Source organism: Drosophila simulans, chromosome 2R, assembly GCF_016746395.2.
Source record: "Drosophila simulans strain w501 chromosome 2R, Prin_Dsim_3.1, whole genome shotgun sequence".
In the NCBI taxonomy this organism is placed as follows: domain Eukaryota; kingdom Metazoa; phylum Arthropoda; class Insecta; order Diptera; family Drosophilidae; genus Drosophila; species Drosophila simulans.
Genome location: NC_052521.2, coordinates 4536223 through 4557559, shown reverse-complemented (window position 1 = coordinate 4557559; position 21337 = coordinate 4536223). Strand labels below are relative to the sequence as shown.

The 21337-nt window shown below is 48.7% G+C and overlaps 6 protein-coding genes across 6 annotated transcripts in view; 4 read left to right on the top strand and 2 right to left on the bottom strand.

Moving 5' to 3' along the window:
* The window catches only part of LOC6733345 (protein prickle), a 60083-nt gene extending 46103 nt beyond the window's left edge, over positions 1-13980 (bottom strand). The window contains exon 1 of the mRNA XM_039292363.2: positions 13101-13980. Coding sequence (XP_039148297.1) covers positions 13101-13138 — 38 coding nt within the window. The 5' untranslated portion in view covers positions 13139-13980. The remainder of the gene's footprint in view (positions 1-13100) is intronic.
* Positions 6429-8199, top strand: LOC6733337 (antichymotrypsin-2). Its single transcript, XM_016167372.3, has 3 exons — positions 6429-6578; positions 6645-7913; positions 7979-8199. The coding sequence occupies exons 1-3, from the start codon at positions 6563-6565 to the stop codon at positions 8116-8118; spliced, it is 1425 nt and encodes a 474-aa protein (XP_016026248.1). The 5' UTR covers positions 6429-6562; the 3' UTR covers positions 8119-8199.
* Positions 9310-10910, top strand: LOC6733336 (serine protease inhibitor 42Dd). The gene is made up of 3 exons (XM_016167373.3): positions 9310-10343; positions 10446-10596; positions 10654-10910. The coding sequence occupies exons 1-3, from the start codon at positions 9384-9386 to the stop codon at positions 10764-10766; spliced, it is 1224 nt and encodes a 407-aa protein (XP_016026247.1). The 5' UTR covers positions 9310-9383; the 3' UTR covers positions 10767-10910.
* Positions 10954-12975, top strand: LOC6733335 (serine protease inhibitor 42Dd). The gene is made up of 4 exons (XM_002080356.4): positions 10954-11110; positions 11506-12392; positions 12583-12727; positions 12794-12975. Exons 1-4 carry the CDS (start codon positions 11083-11085, stop codon positions 12913-12915), a joined length of 1182 nt encoding a protein of 393 aa, XP_002080392.1. The 5' UTR covers positions 10954-11082; the 3' UTR covers positions 12916-12975.
* A 1038-nt stretch (positions 13981-15018) lies between the features above and the next one.
* On the top strand, positions 15019-15564 carry LOC6733334. The gene is made up of 2 exons (XM_002080355.4): positions 15019-15283; positions 15340-15564. The coding sequence occupies exons 1-2, from the start codon at positions 15061-15063 to the stop codon at positions 15408-15410; spliced, it is 294 nt and encodes a 97-aa protein (XP_002080391.1). The 5' UTR covers positions 15019-15060; the 3' UTR covers positions 15411-15564.
* On the bottom strand, positions 15405-17098 carry LOC6733333 (serine protease inhibitor 42Dd). The gene is made up of 4 exons (XM_002080354.4): positions 16962-17098; positions 16012-16895; positions 15687-15831; positions 15405-15626 (listed from the first exon to the last, which is right to left on the bottom strand). Exons 1-4 carry the CDS (start codon positions 16978-16980, stop codon positions 15502-15504), a joined length of 1173 nt encoding a protein of 390 aa, XP_002080390.1. The 5' UTR covers positions 16981-17098; the 3' UTR covers positions 15405-15501.
* Between the last annotated feature and the right edge of the window lie 4239 nt (positions 17099-21337).

Genomic DNA, 21337 nt, shown 5'->3' with positions numbered 1-21337 from the left:
CCCTCCATATCGCGCACTTGAATCTGTTACGCAAATGTGCGTAATGCGCACGAATTCAGTGGGATAAATCCAGGGGATATGCTTGTATCTGTGCACATATATCCATACCTTTAATCGAGTGATGGCTAAAGACCGAGAAACGGTAACAGAATGCAAAGAGACCTTCGGCCGCCGCTTTTGAAGGCGCGTGGGCCTTGACAACAACTCAAAGTGAGGAACTTGAGCTACCTACCAGCAATAAAATCCCAAACAACATTAGCAACAACCTGAACGCCACCGACAACTTGGTCGAAAACTTCAAGTGCCTTCCGTCCGTCGGAGTGGACAAAGGGAAATAAAGTTTACAAAATGTTGGCCATAAAGTTGAGTTTAGAAACCATTTACAACGAGTTCGTCGCGCTCTGCGGTAAGTAAAGCACACCCATAAAAACTTTGGAACTCTGGCACTCACACATGCACCCAACCCATTGCTAATAGATCAGCAAACAACGAACTTCGACATTTGCAATTAGCCTTGTTTTCTTGCCACAGTCGGAAGTGCGATAGTATTCTTTTGAACAGTGAGAAGCTGGAAACAAAGAAATGATTTCCCTGGAATAGGGTATATGCCCTGATAAATCATATGAACTTTCCCTCATAATCTTGGTCTTTAATCAAGGGGAATCCTGTATGCCTATGTTGTGATTATCGGCAATTACTATGACTGTATTCAGATATGTCCACTTTATTGATAAGACTGCCACGGAAAATTGCAGTGAAACAAACTGAGTATCTAAAATAGAATGCAAACTCAGATACATTGGATACATTGTATGTCACCAGCCTTGTCTATCTATCCATCTCCGTCTGTCTGTCCATATAAACGTATTATGATTTGACTACTACTTTATTGTCCGAAAAATCTTGATGTTCCTGTCTCGCACTCCCACTAGCTGGGTAATGGGTATCTGATAGTCAATCAAATGGACTGTAGCATTCTATCTTGTTAGCTCTTCCACTCCTGAGTTTGAAGCATAAACTCGTATTACTATTAACGACTGTGGGTAATGGCCATAAGGAATTATTTATGTGATATTAATGATCCAAATGCATAGCACATAAGCGCATCATGAAAACCCGACACAAATCAAAGTTTTGATTGCCCCAAGCAGCGGAATGCGGAACCAGCTCGATTTGAGATCCGTCCGTGAAGATTCCCCCATCCGGATCGCGATCCCCATTCCTATCCAGATCCCAGATGATTCGATCGGAGTGCACTGACCGCAAGAAGTCGGGGCCACCAATTGCCGTCAATTGGAGATCATGTTATGAAATCAATTTCGATTGTCAAGTTGGCGATGGAGCAGCAGCCAGAGAGCGCTGCTCCGACTGACGAATGCACTGAGACAAAAGCCCAGTTGGTTCAAACAATTAATCCTGCGGCTAACTGCGGACGGAGGGCAAGTACATAAATTCAATTTACGTGGAGCGGACCCCGCTGTCACACAATTTGCAATCAGTCCAGCCAGCTCTTGGCCAAGAGCCCCTCGACATTGGCTCTGGCCGGCAACGAAGTGCGACATGTTGGGTAATTTGGAGAATTTATGACAGGCATTATGGCAACACACTGGCTCACGCTGATCGCTATAGTAGGTATTACGGCTGGCCGCCTGTGTGTGCGTGTAATTCTTAGAGCGGCCCAAAACCACAAACCAGTTTCATTATGGCGCACAGTTTTTCCTATTTTTTCCTATTTCTCCCATTTCCCATGCCCCCCGCTTCCACCTTTTCGGTATTTATGCAACGCGCTCCGCTTTCCGATTACTCACGCCGCAAGAACCGCTCGCCGATCGCGAATTTTCCAGCCAGCAGCTACCAACTTGCGGCTATCTAGCAGCTCCATAATAAGTCAATGGCTGGGGATTCCAGCAAAAAATTAGAGATGCCAATTATACAAATGGTCAGACGTCCGAATGCGAATACGAATCCGAATCCGAATCGGAATCGGAATCCGACTTTGGCTTGGGCCTCAACTTCGAAGGCGAGTTTGATTGCGAGACCGAGTTGGTGGTAAATTGTCAAAACTGCTGGGCGAGTGCTCTTGGCCAGTTTTCCAGTTTGACAGGCCGACAAAGGTGCGGCTCCAGAGGCGGAGAGCGATCGAGTCTCGGCTGGATTATGGCAGCCAGCGAGCAGAAACAAAAGCGAATCGGCGCTGAGACCCAAGTCTCAAGGCTCAAGTCCCTGACGCTTTGAAATTGGTTTCTCCGCTGGCTTGCTGGCTTTCTGGCTTTCTGGCTTGCCAGCTGCCTAAATGTCAAATGCAATTGTCTTGGGTGGATCCGCCGGCGAGGCTTTGGCGCTGGGCGTTGCATTCGGTGCACTCGGTGCACTCCACAAGTCCAACTTTAATTGCGAAACGGGAATGAATAGCTGAATAGCTGGGGTCTCTGGCGAAATGCTAAAGGTGAAGGAGGGCTGGGTGTGTCTGATTATTCCAAGGGAGTTAAGTAGGAGTTCTTTATTCATCTAAGGTCGATCTATGGGACGGCTGGCTGTGCGTGCAGAATGCGAAATGCAAATGAGAACGGCGAACGGCGAGGAACGAGCTGGCATTGCGTATACGAGGCGTTGGACGCCGGCACCACCCCACAGCCCAATTCAATTAAGTTGTTCGCAAAATTGGCCGGGACTACGTGTTGGATTTCCCTCTCTCCACCAACACTGAGAACAAGTTATAGTTAGAAAACTATTTTACAAAATTTGCCATAATGCAATCTCAATCCGAAAAAAATACTCCACTTATTCTGAGATACAAATTTTTGGTTCGATTTCAGTTAGTCTAATAAACTTTACCCTGTACCTTCCATAGGCAAAATGTAATTATATTTAACTACCTGCGAAATGGAGAGCTAGTCAAGCCCCAGCTGGCCCCCTTTTCGCACCGTGTACTATTCTTGGGCTTTGCAATGCAAATAAATCATCGTGTCGATGCATTTTGAGCTTGACTCTGCGATGCCAAGGAGTACGTGATACCAGCGCACCTTCGTGTCTGGCGGCCCGGCCAATTACATATTTGCTTTGGGTCCGGGCCAGGCTCGGTCCGATTCCCTGACATTCTGGCTTTCTGACTTTCTGGCTTTCTGGCTTTCTGGCTTTATTGGCCTGGCCCTGTTCGTGCGCAAGTGCTCCAGTTTCCCGTTTCCTATGTGGTTCTGGCCCTCTCCTCGGCGTATGGCCGTGCGATAATACCGCAATTCATCATTATTGTCTCGTTGGCGATGTTCGCTTTAGTTTTCCTCTAATGAAAGGGTTCCGCTCGTTTTCTTCAGCTGCCGCTGATGTATTGGCAAGTCAAGTAGTAAAAACATCGAATTAAACAAAATGCCACAGTGGTTGGCTGGTACTAGCAGTTAGCTTAGCGGTTCTTCCGGCAGATCTGTGTTTCTGATTCCCAATCCCCATTGTCTTCCCATTGCAAGCCCAGCCAAAAAGGGGCGTGGTGCGACCCCAATTAAGCGTTAACTGATTACAATTTTAACGGCGGACCATGGGCCGCCAGCTAAGATCGGGCAGCCAAAGATTTTGGCTCATTAGCCGGGCTTAAATATATAAGGAAATTACAGCAATTGGCCTGCAAATAGACGGCATCGAATGCAAATGCCCGATTCCAGGGCCAGCGGAATGCCAGCGATAAGCGGTCACAAAATCCGCCGAAAAGGAGCCACAAATTCGCAAGCAGCAAATTTAGATCAATAGAGAACACGCAGAGTGCAGGCCCAACCCAAAAAAGGAGTTCGAACAATGGCCAAAACCAACTGCCGGCTGCTGACCTCAACTTTCTGCGATAGTGTGGGTGTGGGCGTGGGTTGGTGTGTGTGTGTGTGTTAGCCCATTATGGCGCCTAACATACGAGTGGAGAGTGAAGGAGCAGCAGAACCGGCACTGGTCTCTCTGACATTCAGAATGATTGCATCACGAAGTACAAATTTAAACTGCGATTACCCCGCCCCTAAACAACTTCAGCCACGGATGTCCATTCTTCAGAGGTGGAGAGAAAAGTACTGTACTGAGATATTGCTTAATGGAACTACAGATCCTTTGGATGTAATACGATTTGAGGGCCGAGTAACTTCGAAACAAGTTGGCTCTGAAAACAAGCTACACCTTGAGACATTTATCTGTAGAAGAAATATATAAACAACTTTTGCTAAATCAGCAGATATACATATCGACACATGTTTAGTAGATTTACTATTTGCGATGAATTGGTAAAGAGAGTTTCTCCGAGTGCATCGCAGCTATAAACAAGGAAGGGGGAGTTTGTGGGCTGGCAATTTCTATAAACGCTGCTAAATGCACGAGCTGTGCTGCAGGAGGAAGGGAAAGGCGATGCCAGAAGAAAGAATGCCGACTATGATTAGGCCACATGGAAATTACAAGTTTCCTTTATGTCGCTTTAATTGTTGCTGCCCCGGATGCCGATTCTTGGCCTTTCGCTCAGCTCGTTAGCAACATGCTGCCAGATGCAGAGCAACTCGGATGCAAATTGCATGTGTAAATATTGTGATGGCCACGCGGCAGCCTTATGATTTATTCGCCATAATTATATGCAAATCGGACAAATCGTGCGGCCAACGCGCAATTTAATGCGATTTCGGTGTAAGCCGCCCACGGACAGCAATCGCTCCTCGTTTGCCACCTCCGCTGCACTGCATCCCCTGGCATATCCCCACCCTCCTCTGATGACCACCTGACTCTCCGGCGGCTCCCCAATTAATGACTCGCAACCAAAGTCGGCGGCGAGCTGCTCCTGCGGTCGTGGTGCACCAGCAACATGTTGCCACTAATTGAGGCATCGCCCCGGTGACAACTTGCAATATTTCCATGCGGTTGTTGTCACCACCTGCGGTTCACGGTCCGTGGTGCGGGGGTGTCTGGGTAATTGGCCAGGTAATTGAAGCAAATTGGATGGAATAGTTACGGAGGCACGATGATCTGTTTGTAAGTGTAATGAAAAGTATCTAAATGAAGAGGAGTAAGCCAAAAACAAAGACTGACTCAAAAGATTACTTAATGAAAATGTTATTTATACTTGTAATGTGCGCAGATAAACACATATGAAGCAAAGATTTAATATACTCTTGAAATACATAACTTAAAGCTCTTTCATGGTAATTCCTAGTCTATGGAATCTCATCTAATAAATTTCAAAATGAATGGTGAAATGATTAGTTCTAAGCTAGTGAACACCACATACATACAATTCAAGTATTACTTACTATAATTTATGCAGGCAGCGTCACTGAATTCTGTATTGATTATAATTGTGTAAGTTATGATAAAGCTCGCCAGTCGACAACCGTAAGTGTTTCTGGGGAAATTCCCCTAAATGCACCTGGATGCTCCGATCGGAGCCACTTAAACGGCTAGATCAATTCGGAGTGGAGGGTGGAGACACCTCCGTAACCCTGCGATAAGTCGGAGGCCAGCCTTTGTTTGATCGGGCAAAACACTAGACGTCATATCAGCCGGAACAAACACACGCGGCAGAGCTGAATGGAAGCGGAATGAGCCGAGCTGAGCCCACCTGGTGCAGGGCAATCAACCAGACTGCTTCCCAAACACTCCTCCTCCACTCATCGATTGCATTCTGGCCCGGCACTCGTAGTCGCACTCATATCAGCGATGCACTCCGTCGTGCCCCACTTTCCAGTGGGCTGTCGGGCGGCGGTGGAGGAGGGGCGTGGCACCACACTCTAATTGGAGTAAATTATGTTTACACATTCGGCCGCCTGCAATTGGGTCACCGTAAACCAGGCAAGATTGGGGAAGAATCGGTTGGGGATGGGGGAAAAGTGCTGATATGAAATGCATTTCGTGTGCGGCTTTACATAATTAGACATGCAGGGAATCCGAGGCTGTGGGGTCTTATCCGGGAGATCGGGGGCTCTCTCCGGCCACCGGGGAATACTTAATTAGTTCTCGCCGTGTTTATGGGTCGGTTATGTAAAATGGAAAAGTTATTTAATGGACGGCAGCATGGAAATGTCAGCAGGAAATGCAGGAGTTATGAGTAGATGCAGCGCCCGAGATAGTGGATCTATAAATAGACGGGAAACTAAACAGGTTTCCTTCACCGAATCCCCAGCGGTGAGTCACATCCTTAGCCTTCCAGTGGCGGCTAGAATAGCAACCCACGCGAATCGTAGGCCAAGATGCCAGGGAAAGGTGCAGGGAAAAGCTTCGACATATACTAAGTGCATATTACATATTGTGTGTTTTCCTCTGTGTAATTGAAATCGTAGCTGGGCTTTTCCCATTCGAGAAGAGAGAGTCAGGAGAGTCACTTCCACAGAACTCTCGATTCGATTTGATAATCGAACGCTTCTCCTTAGCATAGCAGATATGGTTCTAGACCGGTTCTCTCTTCCAATCGCCGTATAGCTCGGATCTGCTCTGCTGCTGGAGATCGGTTTTGCAAAGATCAGTTTTGTTGCGCAGCTGAAAACGAGCTGATCGGCGGATCGGAAGAATAAAATTCATTTAGAAGGTTTTCAGCTAGAACTAACAGATAAGAGACATGGCGAGCAAAGTCTGTGAGTTGTGGAAAACCCAGCCAAGAGTCGCCCGCGAAAAGCTATAATGTTTTCATATTCCTACAGCGATCCTTCTCCTGCTAACCGTCCACCTTCTGGCGACTCAGACCTTCGCCCAGGAGCTCACCGCATGGCAACGGCAACAACAACTGCAGCTACAGCAGCAGCAGCGGCAGCAGCAACAACAACAACAACAACTTAACCCCAGACCGGAGCTGGGCCTCCGTTCCCGGATGTATCCCGAAAACCGGTGGAACAATCAGAACAATCAGGAAGCCATAAGCGATGTGGTGGCGGTGGACCTCACCAAAAGTGAGCCGGTCACTCCGCCGCCCACTCGGCCGCCGCCCGTCTTCAGCTACATGGACCGCTTCAGCTCCGAGCTCTTCAAGGAGATCATTAAGTCGCAGAGTCAGCAGAACGTGGTGTTCTCGCCCTTCTCCGTCCACGCCCTGATGGCATTGGTCTACGGCGCCTCGGACGGGAAGACGTACCGGGAACTGAAGAAGGCCGGAGAGTTCAGCAAGAACGCCATGGCCGTGGCCCAGGACTTCGAGAGCGTGATAAAGTACAAGATGCATTTGGAGGGCGCCGATCTGACCCTGGCAACCAAGGTCTACTACAACCGGGAGCTGGGTGGCGTCAACCCCAGCTACGATGAGTACGCAAAGTTCTATTTCAGCGCCGGCACGGAGGCCGTCGACATGCAGAACGGCAAAGACACGGCGGCCAGGATCAACGCCTGGGTGATGGACCAGACGCGGAACAAGATCCGGGAGCTGGTCACACCGGCCGACGTTGACCCACAGACTCAGGCGCTTCTCGTGAATGCAGTGTACTTCAAGGGTCGCTGGGAGCACGAATTCGCCACCATGGACACATCACCCTCCGACTTCCAGCACTCCAACGGCAGAATTTCCAAAGTGGCCATGATGTACAATGACGATGTGTACGGCCTGGCCGAGCTGCCCGAGCTGGGCGCCACCGCCTTGGAACTGGCATACAAGGACAGCGCCACCAGCATGCTGATCCTGCTGCCCAATCAGACCACCGGACTGGCCAAAATGCTGCAGCAGCTGTCCCGGCCGGAGTTCGATCTCAACTACGTTGCCCACCGTCTGCGCCGCCAGCCGGTCGCTGTGCGCCTGCCCAAGTTCCAGTTCGAGTTCGAGCAGGACATGACCCAGCCGCTAAAAGACCTGGGAGTCCACCAGATGTTCACGCCCAACTCGCAGGTGACCAAGTTGCTGGATCATCCGGTGCGCGTGAGCAAGATCCTGCAGAAGGCCTACATCAATGTGGGCGAGGCGGGCACAGAGGCCTCGGCAGCTTCCTGTAAGATCTGAAGACCATCAACACCCCCAATCCTGTGACTAATTATCTCCCAATCTCTTTCCCAGATGCCAAGTTCGTACCCCTTTCGCTGCCTCCCAAGCCCACGGAGTTCGTCGCCAACCACCCATTCGTCTTCGCCGTCCGCACACCCACCTCAGTTCTGTTCATAGGTCACGTGGAGTATCCCACGCCCGTGAGCGTTTAAAATGAACCAAATTCCATTTCCGAGTAGATGCATTTGTGAAAAATAATAATAAAGTATAACGCTGTATTTATGGAAACTGAACTTCGATAACCCTGTTGTGCTGATAAGACCAATGGGATTCCACGGCGATCGCACGGCGATCCGGAGCAGCAGTTGCAGCAGGTTGTGCCATTGTACCTTTTCCAAGTTGTTTGCCGGGGCTGTTGGCTATTCTGGATTTCCAGCGAATGGTTTTTGCCCGCTTCTGTAAGTTGGCAAACCAGTTTGGGAGCCGCGCTACTCCTCCCGACCTCTTGTCCTCGCATCCACGCCCGTAAATCAAAGGCGGATTTCTCAATAATTTTTCAAAAAGAGCGAAACTTCCTCATGCGCACTAGATCTCACTTGAGATCAACGAGGATGGAGTGCAGGGAAACCCATTTTGGGGGAGCAACGAGGCTGAGAATTGTACGACTGCGGGATGAGTAATTGAAATACCCGCTGAAAGCTGGGCATAATTAATGGCGCTAACTCAAGGTTGCCTACACTCAACAAAACTACGCTGTAATTTTAAGGTTCTTTCTAATATTGGAAGGTGCTAAAGAGTAGGTAGTAGGTACCAACTAATGCGGATACTTCAATATCGCGAAAAACGGGACCTCCCTTAGATAGCTCATTTCAAAACGAATGTACATATATATCTATAAGATGCGGCTCCTGCTGAATGAGATACCTATAAAACTTACATCATATAGTTTAATGCCATCTCTGCAACCTTACTTGAATTTCTTTGAAATGGGAAAATGAGATGATCTAACTACAATTAAAATACGACTATTATTATTATAGGATTATGATTATATACAACAGCTACCCCTCCGATAAAAAGATAAGAACTTCAGATTTCCAATTTGTTATTCAACATCCATTTGATTATGGAGGCGATCAATCTGTCTGCACCTTTTGTGTTGCAGTGTCGAATTGAGAGTGAGTTAGCATCCGAACTTGAAATTTGCTCAAGCGCGTAACGAAAACTGGATAGAATCGCTTGCTACCTCTCCCAGTGAATCTCTCTGAGAACTTCGGAGCTCTCCGCCTCCCGAATCGTTCCGTATCACCCAAGACCTTCAATGCCGTGCTCTGACTTTGGCTTTGGACCTCTCCAATCAATGACCTCAATGTCTCAATATAATTTGAATTTCCATGAATGAGCGCGTAGCCTAGTTGTGTGTAAGCCACTGGATCATTAACATTAGCATTAGTCGAAGCTTGGCATTTCCCAAAACATGATCCACTGGAGACTACTTTCCGCCCTGCTTGTGGGCCTGGCCATAGCGCTACCGCTTCCAGTCGACGGGGAGCTCTCGGCCAGATCGCCGGCCAGTGTCTCGAGTAACCGCTTTGGCCTACGCCTGACTACTAAGTTGGGACTAACCCAGCCAGATGCAAATGTGGTGGTTTCCCCCCTGCTCGTACAGGCGGCGCTCAGCCTGTTGTATGCGGAAAGTTCCTCGGAGTACGGTAGCCAACTCCGCCAGGCTCTGGAGCTGACCCACGCCAGTCACCCGAAGCTTGCGGTGCAGGACTTCGAGGACCTATTGTCGGACCTCAAGCAGTCGGCCGCCATTGGCTGTCGCTTGAGGTTGCTGAGTGACCTCTACGCACAGCAGCGCTTCACCTTCAACTTCCGCGAGGAATTCGAGACCTTGGCCGCCCGAATGGGAGTCGGCTGCCACCGCTTGGCCTGGGAAAGTGCGTCGAACGCGGCACAGGATATCAACTACGCCTTCCTCAGCCGCAGCAACTTCAGCCTTGGGGAGCTCGTCAGTGCCCCCCAACTCGAGTCCTTGGCCGAGCACAACACGCCCTTTTTACACGTCTCGGGAGTCACCTTCCGAGCCCCTTGGGCTTGGGCTTTCGATCCTACCGAGACGCAGAGCATCAACTTCTTTGCGGGGGGAAACCGCCCCAGGCTGGTGGATGCCATGTTCGGACAGCATCGCTACAGATACGCTGAAGTGCCCGCTCTGGACGCCCAGCTCATTGAGCTGCCCTTCGCCACTGCAGAACTCAGAATGCTCATTGTATTTCCCAATCGGCCTGATGGCCTGGCCCAACTGGAGAGGAAGCTGGCGCAGTCCGATCTCCACCAACTGAGGTCCCAGCTCGAGGAGCGCAAGGTGGCCCTCACCCTGCCCAAGCTCAGAGTGCTAGTCCACTCCGACCTGAAGCGAGTGCTCGAGGAGGTGAGTTAACAATTGTTACTTCTTAAGTTGAGAAGCAGTCATTAGACTTCTTCTTTTGCTTGTGTGGGAAATGTAATGTCATCAACATGATTTCCCTTGCAGTTGGGACTGGCGAAACTATTCACATCGGAGGTCCACCTAAGCGAGGTCTTCAGCTCCATTCTGGCCAGTTCGGCTCCACCCTTGGGAGCAGTGGTGCAGAGTGGCCTCCTGGAGCTGCAGGAGGAAGGCGGCAACGCCGACGACTCGTTCTGTAAGTGATCACGCCAAACTCTGCCCAAGAAGCCCCCTAAACCACGTGTTCTTCTAGACTTCGGGGATCTGTTCCGACGAGCCCTGCCCCTGGTCATCAATCACCCGTTCTTCTACGCCATCGGCAATGACAAAACCCTGCTGCTGTCCGGCCACATCGTCGACATCTGAGTCTTTCTAGGCATACCTCGATTCTCGATTCCAATGCTAGCTCAAGCCGGGCGGGCTATCGCCTTATCAGCCCCACTCAAATCTCCGCGAAATAAACAGAATCACCCGTGGCCAGCCAAAGGTGACAAATGATTTGTAAACACACTTCATCGGTATTTGTATTTGGGACCCGAGAGTTGAGTTTCGTGTTTGAATCCGACTTGGATCAACCTCTAAAGGCGCTCGGCGATCGCCGAGATTTCAGTTCACATTCCGACGAGCTCAAGTGCGAATCAAGCGGAGCAGGAGACGCCCATCAACAATTTATGTGACGACCATGGCTGTCATCATCAGCTGCCTATTACGTAAGCCCCAATTAAGCGATCTGGTTTGTGCACTGTACGAAAGCTGTGCAGGAATGTATTTCCACTTGAATGCCCGTTGCTATAAAAATAGTTCCTACAATTTTGGGTGTTTCATTACCATGAAGATTATATTACTTCTATAGTCAGTTGATATTCGACTTAAGCGCGACGTAGCCACACTATCTATGTTTGAGATAAAGACAAAGTGAGTTCGAAGTGTTAAAATTCACTCTTATTTCTGTGGAAATCTTATAAAAAGTGAATCAAATCACGCGAAAGAAGAAGTGATGTGACAAATATTCAAGCTATACTTTTCTCCAAGTGTGCTTCATCTGGCGGGGCGGAGCCTGCAAACAAATTGCGACTAATGCCATGTTTCGCATCGATTCTTTTAGTTCTCCTCGCGACAGTGTCGCAGTCCAAGACCGTGGGTTACGATGCGGCTGCCGATCGCAATTTGCTGGCTGCCGATCTCTACAACGCCGTGGGCGCCGATCATCTGAACGAAAATGTGGTCATCTCGCCAGCGACCATACAGAGCTCCATGGCGCTGGCCTTCGTGGGGGCCAAGGGTCAGACGGCATCGGAGTTGCAGCAGGGGCTGCGTTTAGGTCCTGGGGATGCGGATGCGGTGAGCCAGCGCAGCGGTAGTTACCAGCAGGCCCTGACCCGCGACAACAACTTCCGTCTGGCCAACAACATCTACATCAACGAGAACCTGGAGTACAAGGGCTCCTTCAGGGACGTGGCCCAGCGCCAGTTCGACTCGAACATCGACAAGCTGGACTTCCACCCGCCGTACAACAAGCGCACGGCCGACGGCATTAACCGGGCGGTGGCCACCAAGACCAATGGCAAGATCACTGACATCCTCCGCGCCGAGCTGCTGAATGATCGCACCGAGGGAGTGATCGTGAACGGCGTTTCCTACTCAGCCGCCTGGCAGAAGGCCTTCCGGCTGGACAAGACCGAGAAGCGCTCCTTCCGCACCGGAAGCGGGCAGTCCGTGAAGGTGGACACCATGTGGACGCTGCAGAACTTCAATTACGCTGAGGTCAACTCCCTGGACGCCAAGGTGGTGGAGCTGCCCTACCAGAACCCCGACTTCTCCATGCTGCTGCTCCTGCCGAATCGCAAGGATGGATTGAGATCCCTGCAGCAGTCGTTGTCCGGTAAGAATCTGCTGGCCGAGATCGGAGCGATGAGCCAGCAAAAGGTGGAAGTGCTGCTGCCCAAGTTTAGCGTCACCTTTGGCTTGGGTTTGGAGGGACCATTCAAGAAGGTGAGTAGGAAACGATTTGAGCGAATTATCAAGTGGTTGCGAATAATAATGAGTTATTAAAAAAAGGTTTCTCAAAGAGTCAGTTGATAAATTGTGATTGCATTTTTGCACATACTCTGCAACACCTATTTAAAAAACTATTGACTATTAACGATAATGTTTCATCAACACTTTGACTTTCGTCAACTAGCTGGGTGTCCACACGATGTTCTCGAGGGACGGTGACTTTGGCAACATGTACCGCATGTTCGTCAGCCATTTCATTAACGCAGTGGAGCACAAGGCCAATGTGGAGGTCACGGAAGCAGGCGTGGAGCAACCCCTGGAAACTGGATGTGAGTAGACACCTAAATGCACTATGCAGATCCCAGTTAAGTGACTAACTTTTGCCCGCATTCCAGTGCTTAAGGGACTCTTTTCGCGCTCCAAGAAGTTTGAGGCAGATCATCCGTTTGTGTTCGCCATCAAGTACAAGGACTCAATCGCCTTTATCGGACACATTGCCAACTATGCTTATGTCTAAGCTACTCTACGGAGGGGATAATTTTGTTAAAACTTCCAAATAAAAACACACGCAAATTGAGCTAATGAATGTTACTTTTTGAACAAAAGAAATTAACAACTTGTTTCATAACTGGAATGGACGACGTCCCAGTGTTTTTCCCAAAGGTTGCATTTTAGATTTTTTTAATCCGGCGTGGCACTCACCTTTCTAGCTCAACGGGCATTTGATTTGGGGTATCCATGTTTGCGGAGCGGAGGATGTATCCGAAGTTCTTTTGGCTGGCGTTCTACGGGCTTGATGTCTTTTCGGTTTCTTTGTCGCTGGATTGGCACTCACAGGTATTTCACTGGTGACACTGGGGGACGGGGGAGTTGCCTTTCGGCATTACTTATATTTATTATCTTATTCTGCGGTTTCTCGGCCGACTGCGCTGCGTTGTTTCCTTTAATCGCGCACATAAATCAACAAAAGCCGAGCCAGCTGACAACAATTTGAGCTTAGGCGTATTTATTATAAATTTCTTGGCGCGTTCGTGAAAAAATTCGCGGAGTGCCTGTCGATAAACTGGTTCGCGCACCGAATTAACTTTGGCTCCACCAAATGGCTCAGGCCCGATCTAGCGGCCTAATTGTATTTATGCATGTGCTCGGGGTGGGGGACACTGCGCAGGGGTCGAGGGGTGAGGAGGGGGTGGCTGCTGGCCATTTAAAATAATTGATGCACATTTCCCGGCCGCTCAAGAAACACACGGAGCCACCACACTGCAGCCACCGACGGCAGGCATTTCATTATTTTGCGAAAACTCCTTTTCCTGGCCACTGCACGCGACAGCTGCCCGATTTCTGGACTCCCGTTCACCGATTCCCGGCACTTGATAAGCGCAAAAGCGCAGAAACGCAAAAACGCGGGGGCCGTCGCTGATCCGTTCCGTTTCCGTGCGTTCCCTGACGTTCCTTTCCGTTTCGTTTGCCTTCGATCGTTCCGTTCGCGCACGCGCACGTCCGCGAGTTCGATGTTCGTGCGAGGCGCGCAGCAGACTGACAGCGATGTCGATCGGCCCCAAAGACGAACTCCAAAAACGGCGAACTCCCTGCCCGTGCACTGCGCACTCACTCGTTCCTCTCGCTCTCCCGCTCTTTGGGGGCTCTCTCTTGCCAAATACCGGTTATCTCAGAAATAGTGGGCACAGATGGGGCCGATGATATCTTTCTGCAATTGTAGTGGCCGCTGCGCGCTCCCTCCCAAAACTTCGCGACTGCAACTGCTCGCTCGTCCCTTTGTTAGAATGCTCGGGTTGCCCCCGACAAGTTTCTTTGTTTCTGCGCCTTGTGAGCGGAATGCTAAAGAGCCCATCCCGGGAGGGAAGAATTGCAGCAGGTGCATGGTGCACGGTGCATGGTGGATTGCGCATGGTGCATGCGCCTTTAACCATATGCCACAAGTGCTGCCCCCTCCGCGCCGAGGGCAGTGGAAACTAGTTTCACCGCCCAAAACTGACAGTTCATTTAGCTAATCCCAGATCCTGGCATCCGGGAGTAATCATGCGATCGTATATGTAAAGATCATGTTTCCATTCTATGAATCTAACTAGTAAGTCGATCTCCCTAGATTCTTTGAATGAAAATTGAGGAATAGTTTAGAATAAATTAGAATGTATTCCCAATATTCGAAATGGAACTTTATCCATAAATATCGTGTATGAATAAGTTTTGAGTGTAAAGCCCGTTTAACCCATTGTAAGCAAGAAGCCGAGGGATATTGTAAGGTGGAGGGGCTGCAGTGCATCCAGTTGTCGCTAATTATATTCGGTATTTTCTCCGGCTCTTGCTGGTTAATTTTGGGGTCGCACGTTCTGTTTGTCGTTTTCGAGTTAAATATTGCAATTGTCTTCGACGATTTTCGGTTTTATGTGTACCTTACTGCAGTGTTTATTTTTGGCTTAAGCCCTGACAGACCACCAAACTACAGTTTATATTATGAGATATCTCCCTGCACTTAACAGGTTTTCTGTGACTTGCATATCTGATTCCCGAACACTCGTACCACCCATAATTGGATTTTTACCCCGAATAATGAATTCGGTTCGCCTGTGAATAGGAGAGATGTGTCCAAAGTGTGTACTCATTCCCACTCAAATAGCTTTTCGAATCGGACGCTAGTGAAATGAAGAACCATTTGGCAGTGTTCCTGGTCGTGGCATTAGCTGCTCTAGCGGAACTGCCAGGAGTTAGAGCTTCGTCCGTGGATATACTGTCCCATTGTGTCGCCTGTCCGGACGAATTCAAGGGCAAGTTGGTGTGCGCCTTCATCAACGGCTGCTACTTGGAAATAGAGTACTGCTCCATGGTGGTCTTCAACTGTGGACGCCAACAGCACCACAAGCACCGTGAGGATCATAACCGTATGGTGATAAAGATACCCTCTAACTTCAGGTTCTTTCAGTGTTCCTGGTCGTAAACGAGGGCAAGTGCACGCCAGTTCGGGGATTCAAATGCGAGACCATGGACTTTTAAATTCTGGCGGAGACTCTCCGCATTTATTTATTGATGCAATGATTACATTTGAAAGTGCTTAATCTGAGGGAAATGTGTGACGATGTGATGATTAAAACTTGACAATGTGTCCGGTGAAATAGACAGCGTGCTTGTCCCGAATGATGAACGCAAATGGATGATCGGCCACGAAAGTCTTGGGGTCCAGGGGCAGGGACATGGGCACTCCGGCAGCATCTAGAAGAATCGAGATACAGGTGGTGTCTACTGGAAGTGTCGGGAAACCATAAGACTTACAACTAGCTCCAGCCGCCTCACATCCGATCTCGTTCACATCGATGAACGTCTTGTGCTGCACCTTTGTGATCCGAGTGCCGATGGGCGAGTCCTGGAAAATGTTGCTGAAGTCGGCGGCATCCGAGAACATGGCACTGATTCCCATCTGAAAAGAGAAGTTTCGAAAGAAATCCCCCTCCATTAGATACCACTAATGCACGGTCTGAAAACTAATCCCATTTAAATGGTTTCAAATCGGACAGACCCACGAATTGTTTTTAACCCTATCTCCATACCGCTTAGATCTTATCTCCCCCTGGAATATCATTATGTGGCCCCTCCTCACCTTATGAAGCGTGGGTCGCAGGTCCGTGTCGAACTCGAATTTGAACTTGGGCAGGTAGACGGACACACTCTGCCACTGCCAGCGGTCTTCGAGCAGGTTGAAGTCGACGCCCTTCAGCTTCTGCTCCAGAGCCTGCAGTCCGGAACGCTGGTTGGGGAGGATGAACCACATGGTCAGGTTGATGTTCTCGAAGAACAGCTCGATGGCCTTGGCGTCCAGTTCCGGGTAGTCGGCGTAGTAGTACCAGTTGTCGGCGAACATGGTTGGCACCTGGATGGACTGGGTCTCGCTCAGCCAGAACTCCCGATCCCGGGTATCCTCGTCGTTGAAGGGTCGTGCCCAGCGAGCCTTGAAGTAGATGGCGTTGACCAGCGCCACATTGGTGTCCGGCTCCAGGCTGTCTACCACGCGTTCGATCTTGTTCTGGGTCTGCTGCTTGACCCAGCGGTTGATCCGCTCCACGGCCTCCGTTTCGCGACTGAAGTCCAGGGGTTCCACTTCGGAGTCGAAGTACTTCTGGGCCACCTCTCGGAAGTGGCTTGATACCGTGAGATTCTGCCGGGTGTACACCTTGTTGGCGATCTCCAACACGGTCTTGGACTTGATGTAGGAGTGCAACAGGTTGTGATAGCTCTCGGCCAGACCATCCTTGCTCTCCTTGGCGGAGGCGTGCAGGGTCTTCTGCAGTTCCATGGCGGTCCTGCCCTCAGCTCCGTAGTAAGCCAACCCAAGGGCTAGCTGGATGGAAACCGGCGAGATGATCACGTTCTCATCCTGGCGATCTGTGGCCAGGGTTTGGAAGAGTTCGGTGGCAAAGAGATTGCGCTCCTTGATGGTGTTTCCCAGACCTCCAGGTGCGGAGATCCACACCCCAAGAAGAATGACTAGGAGAATTGAAATTTGGATTAGTTCTCAGCTGGGCATTAGGAATCTTCGGTTAGGGTGCTCACTGCTTAGCCAGTGGTTCATTGCGCCTGCGTCGACACCTCGAGACTAAAAGTGAAATGGCCCAGCCACCTGTCATTTATAGCCGCGAGTGGGCCAGGAGTCGAGACAAAGCCACGCCAAGAACGACGTCGACTGCGACAGCGCCTGATGCGCTTTGCATTACAAGCAGCGCCAGAGGAAATCAGTAAAAACGAAAGGGCCACTCGGCAGATCGATCTATTGAATACCCTTGCAAATCTCTTGGAATAAAGTGAGTTCTCTTTATACTTATTCATTCCAATTTTTCAAGAGTGTAAATATAATAAATAATATTAAAATAAATATATAAATATTTCTTTAAATATAAGTGGCTGTTGTTGGCCAGAGAATAAATATATGAAGATATTTATTAGCAACTTAGTAATTACATGATAATATACAGTATACAAATACTGTACAATATATTGCTAATATATTGTATTTATTATATAATATATAATATTTAATATCTATCAGAACGTAAGATCGTAGTGTAGGTACTCCCTGTAAGAGAATAGTGAGCAAAGAAAGAAAGAAAGGAACCTTTAGGTGGATTAGGTTCTTAACCCGAGCACCTGGAAATACTGGGAACAGCTTCACCTGATCTCCCCCAATGGGAACACTGGATCGTTCCCCATTCAGCTTCTCAATCTCCGGTCCTCTCCCCGTCAGTTCTCTTTCTCCAGCACGCTCCCTCTCTCCGACTCTCCGATTCTCCGGCTCTCCTGTGCACTTGGGCCTTTGTTGCTCTCGCCTCCTGCACTTGTTGTTGCCTGGCCCACCTCTCCCCTCGAGTGGCCGCCTTGGGGTTTACGCTGCTGTCAAATTATTTACATGCATGCTTGGACCCAATGCTGTATGCCAAGAGGGAGGGGGGAGGGGAGTTGGGGATGGGGCCCTGAGATCAGGATTGCATTAACTCTAATTTCTCGTTTACGAACACGAACCAAAATGTTCAGGTTTTATGGCCTTTGAATTTAATGAGTTATTTTCGTATTTGTTTAGATAATGCGTCCATAAACAAAAAGCAGCGGGAAAAACAAACAGCATTGCGCATAAATTGTTTATCGGGCTTGGAGTTACCACCTACCACCTACCACCTACCATCCCCCACCCCATATTCCAATTAACGGCATCACGCACACACAAACTTACGAAATTACGAATTCAGAAGAGTCGGAAGGCCAAAATCGAATCGAAATCTCAGCGGGCTGAGGGTGAGGGGCCCAACCAATACCCCAAACCAATAGCCAATTTCTCAACATCAAAGACCTGCAACGGAGACCTTTCCCGGTTCTCCTGCTGATTTGGCAAAAGTCCCGAAATTCGCCGGGGTTATTTATGCACGTTTTGTGTGAAATGCTAATAAATTTTAATGGAATTTTAAAAACATGCTTTATGGACCTGGCCCGGAGGACTCCTCCTCCCGAAAACGAGCCAGAAGATTCGGCCGCGGAAGACTCGTCTTCGGGTGTCATAAATTGGCAGCTTCCGTGGGCTATTGTGGTCGCCGCTGCTTTGACTGATGGGCTCCTTGGGTCCGCTGATCTTGCATAATTACGATATAGATATAAGGCCGATGGCAGCATTACAAAGCACAAAAACGCTTCGCTCCAAACACTTTCAATGCCTTAAAAGCACAAAACCAGATTCGGCTTAACCTTATATAATTCACAACCACCAGCGCAGCAGCGAGTGAGTGTGTGTCCTGTCTCCTGCCAACGACCGAGGAGCGGTGCTGACCGTTCTGATTGAATGATTTCACTGATCGAGACAAAACATGTTAAAGATCGTGAGATGCCGGTGAGATGCTGCACTGCGGCAGCGGCTCTTGCCTCTGCAGATACACACGGCAGCCGGGGATCGGAAAAGGGACTCTCGAGCGGCACACTGAGCGAAAATGGGCTGTGAAAGACGATCACTAAATCACCTGCACTTACAAGCTTATCAGAGATCGGTAGCAAGCTCCTTAAGCGGAATCAAATTACTTGTGGCACTTGTTGCAATAGTACCTTATTAAGGAGTATCTTAACCAATATGATAACCAATTTCAGTAAATAGATATTAGTAAAAGGAAGCGTTTGTATTTCTAACCAAATCAGTATACAGATTTGAACTGCAGTTTTATGTTCATATGTATAATGTATCCATCTCCCTTTAGTAGGCAATTATATTATAATATATAATACAAATCTTGCAGAGATCGAATATCTTTTATTCACCTACGGTGTTTGGGATTATTCCAGCCCGTCGTAACTGTTACTCCTCCGATGGCCCGCTAGCAATTAAATGGGCTTGAAATGGGAGACTCGCTGCCAAAGCCAAGCACTTTAAATGTAAATGGGGGATTTGCAATTTCTCTCCGTGGAGCCATCATGCAACAGCAGCAAAATGCTGCTGCTGCCGCCGCTGATAAAAATAAACTTGGCAGAACGTCTTGCCCCAGCGGGAGGGGAGCGGTGGAGCGGGTTGCCCCGCTTCTTGGAGCCCGATCCTCGACGCGGCTTGGAAAAGCATAAGAATGATGAGGCAGCAACACGAATTATGTGATCGCTGCTGCATCTTGGCTGAGTTGGGCTTGGGTTTGGGCTTGGGCTTGGGCTTGGGCTTTCCTGCTGGCTGTGTGCGTGCGAGTAACCCAAAACCAGTTGGCGATAGAGCAGATCGACTGGCAGAGCAGAGCGCCCGGCCAGCAAAAACTCCCCAAACACCACCAAAAAATAAATAAATAAATACACAAGAAGCAGGAGCAAAAACAATGGCAGCAATCGCTCTCCGCCTGCCTTTGTTCCCACTGCTGTGCTTTTTATAAACAATAAATTTGCACATAACTAAAACAGAACTCTGCGCATTTGCATAGTATCGAAGATGTATCCCCGGGGGATTCGTTTCGTTTGGCCTGTGCGTGTCCGCCGTTGAGCCATGGAACCATCGATGGATCTTTCAGGGGGCAGCACGCAGTATGCAGTGGATAAGAATGGGGTTCGTCATAGAACTTCCATCTAAGTGGTGCGGGAGTCAAATGAGTGAGAGCTCTTTGCTAGCCTGGCACATGGGTTTCATGTTACTGGCAGTCATCTCCTTTGATTTCTTATATGGCAACGGGATGGGAGAGCTAAAACTATAAACAAAAAGTTCGGATTTGTGGAAACCTAATAGTGTCCAATTCATGGGTGATAACAATTAAGGTCTAGCCTACACCAATCAATTTAGAAAGGGGAAATATACAAATAAACAAAATTAGCTTTTTCCTGAATATTCATTTCAAGTGAGCGAAGGTAGTGAAGTTTAGTAGGAGCTACTTATTGCTATGATTAAGACATCTTAAACCAGAATATCTTTTTTGTTGCTTAGACTTTGGTTTGAATATACGTATCTTTTACATGCCGCATGTCTTCAACTTGAAGTGGCATTGTAAAATATTCCACTTTATTTAGTTACCCAAAGGCATCAATCAAATTTAATAAAATTTCATAACAGCTTTTCAGTTTCCAGTCTGCGTGGAAACACCGCGGTGAAAACGCTGGCAAGTGCGGTCATAACAATAAAAATAAATATACTTTATGGTCACCAATTCTAATAAATATTAAGCAAAATCCTCAAACGAAAGTCATCCGCAAATAAAGGTCGCAACTGACCAGCTGTCATCTGCAAAGCCGTTGCGACACCACTCACCCGCCTCACCCGCCTCACCCGCCTCACCCGCTCCACCTGGCTCCAGAAAGTGGGGACAAACTGGGGACAACTTTTCCACAAGTGCGGTAATTAGCTAAATGCCGCGGCCCAATCTAATCGACAGCTCCAGCGAGGCACTTTAGTGAAAACGGAGAGGCGTTGGTCGCCGCGATTCAGTCTGCTGCCATCGGAAAACTTTCATTCAATTGCGGCAGCAGCGCCAACTGAGCAGCAAATCAAGCGGGACGCATATGCAAATGGACTTGTCAACGTGCCACACTCTGAATGGACACTCAAATCAAAAGTTTTCCAAATTCCATATCAATTATTTGACATGACAAGTGTGCTTTGAATAATATGAATGTAATTATATTATGGAATAGATACAATTAGTCGCATAAATAAAGCATTCTAGATATCCCAATCGTTTGTTTTATACCATCTTAAAGACACTTACTACACCAAATTAGTCTAGAGACATCTCTCTTGCGAAGATTGAAGGAATGCAGTGCCAACTTTGTTGCAGTGGACTTTTCGAGACCAAATCCAAAGTCCGGCACCCTGGCGGCGGCGGCGGCGTTGTCCACTTGACCAGGCGACAGATCCAACAGCCACAACAACAACTACACCGCCGACAGGAACAAACGCAATGCAACAACAACAGCAACGACAACAACCAGAACAG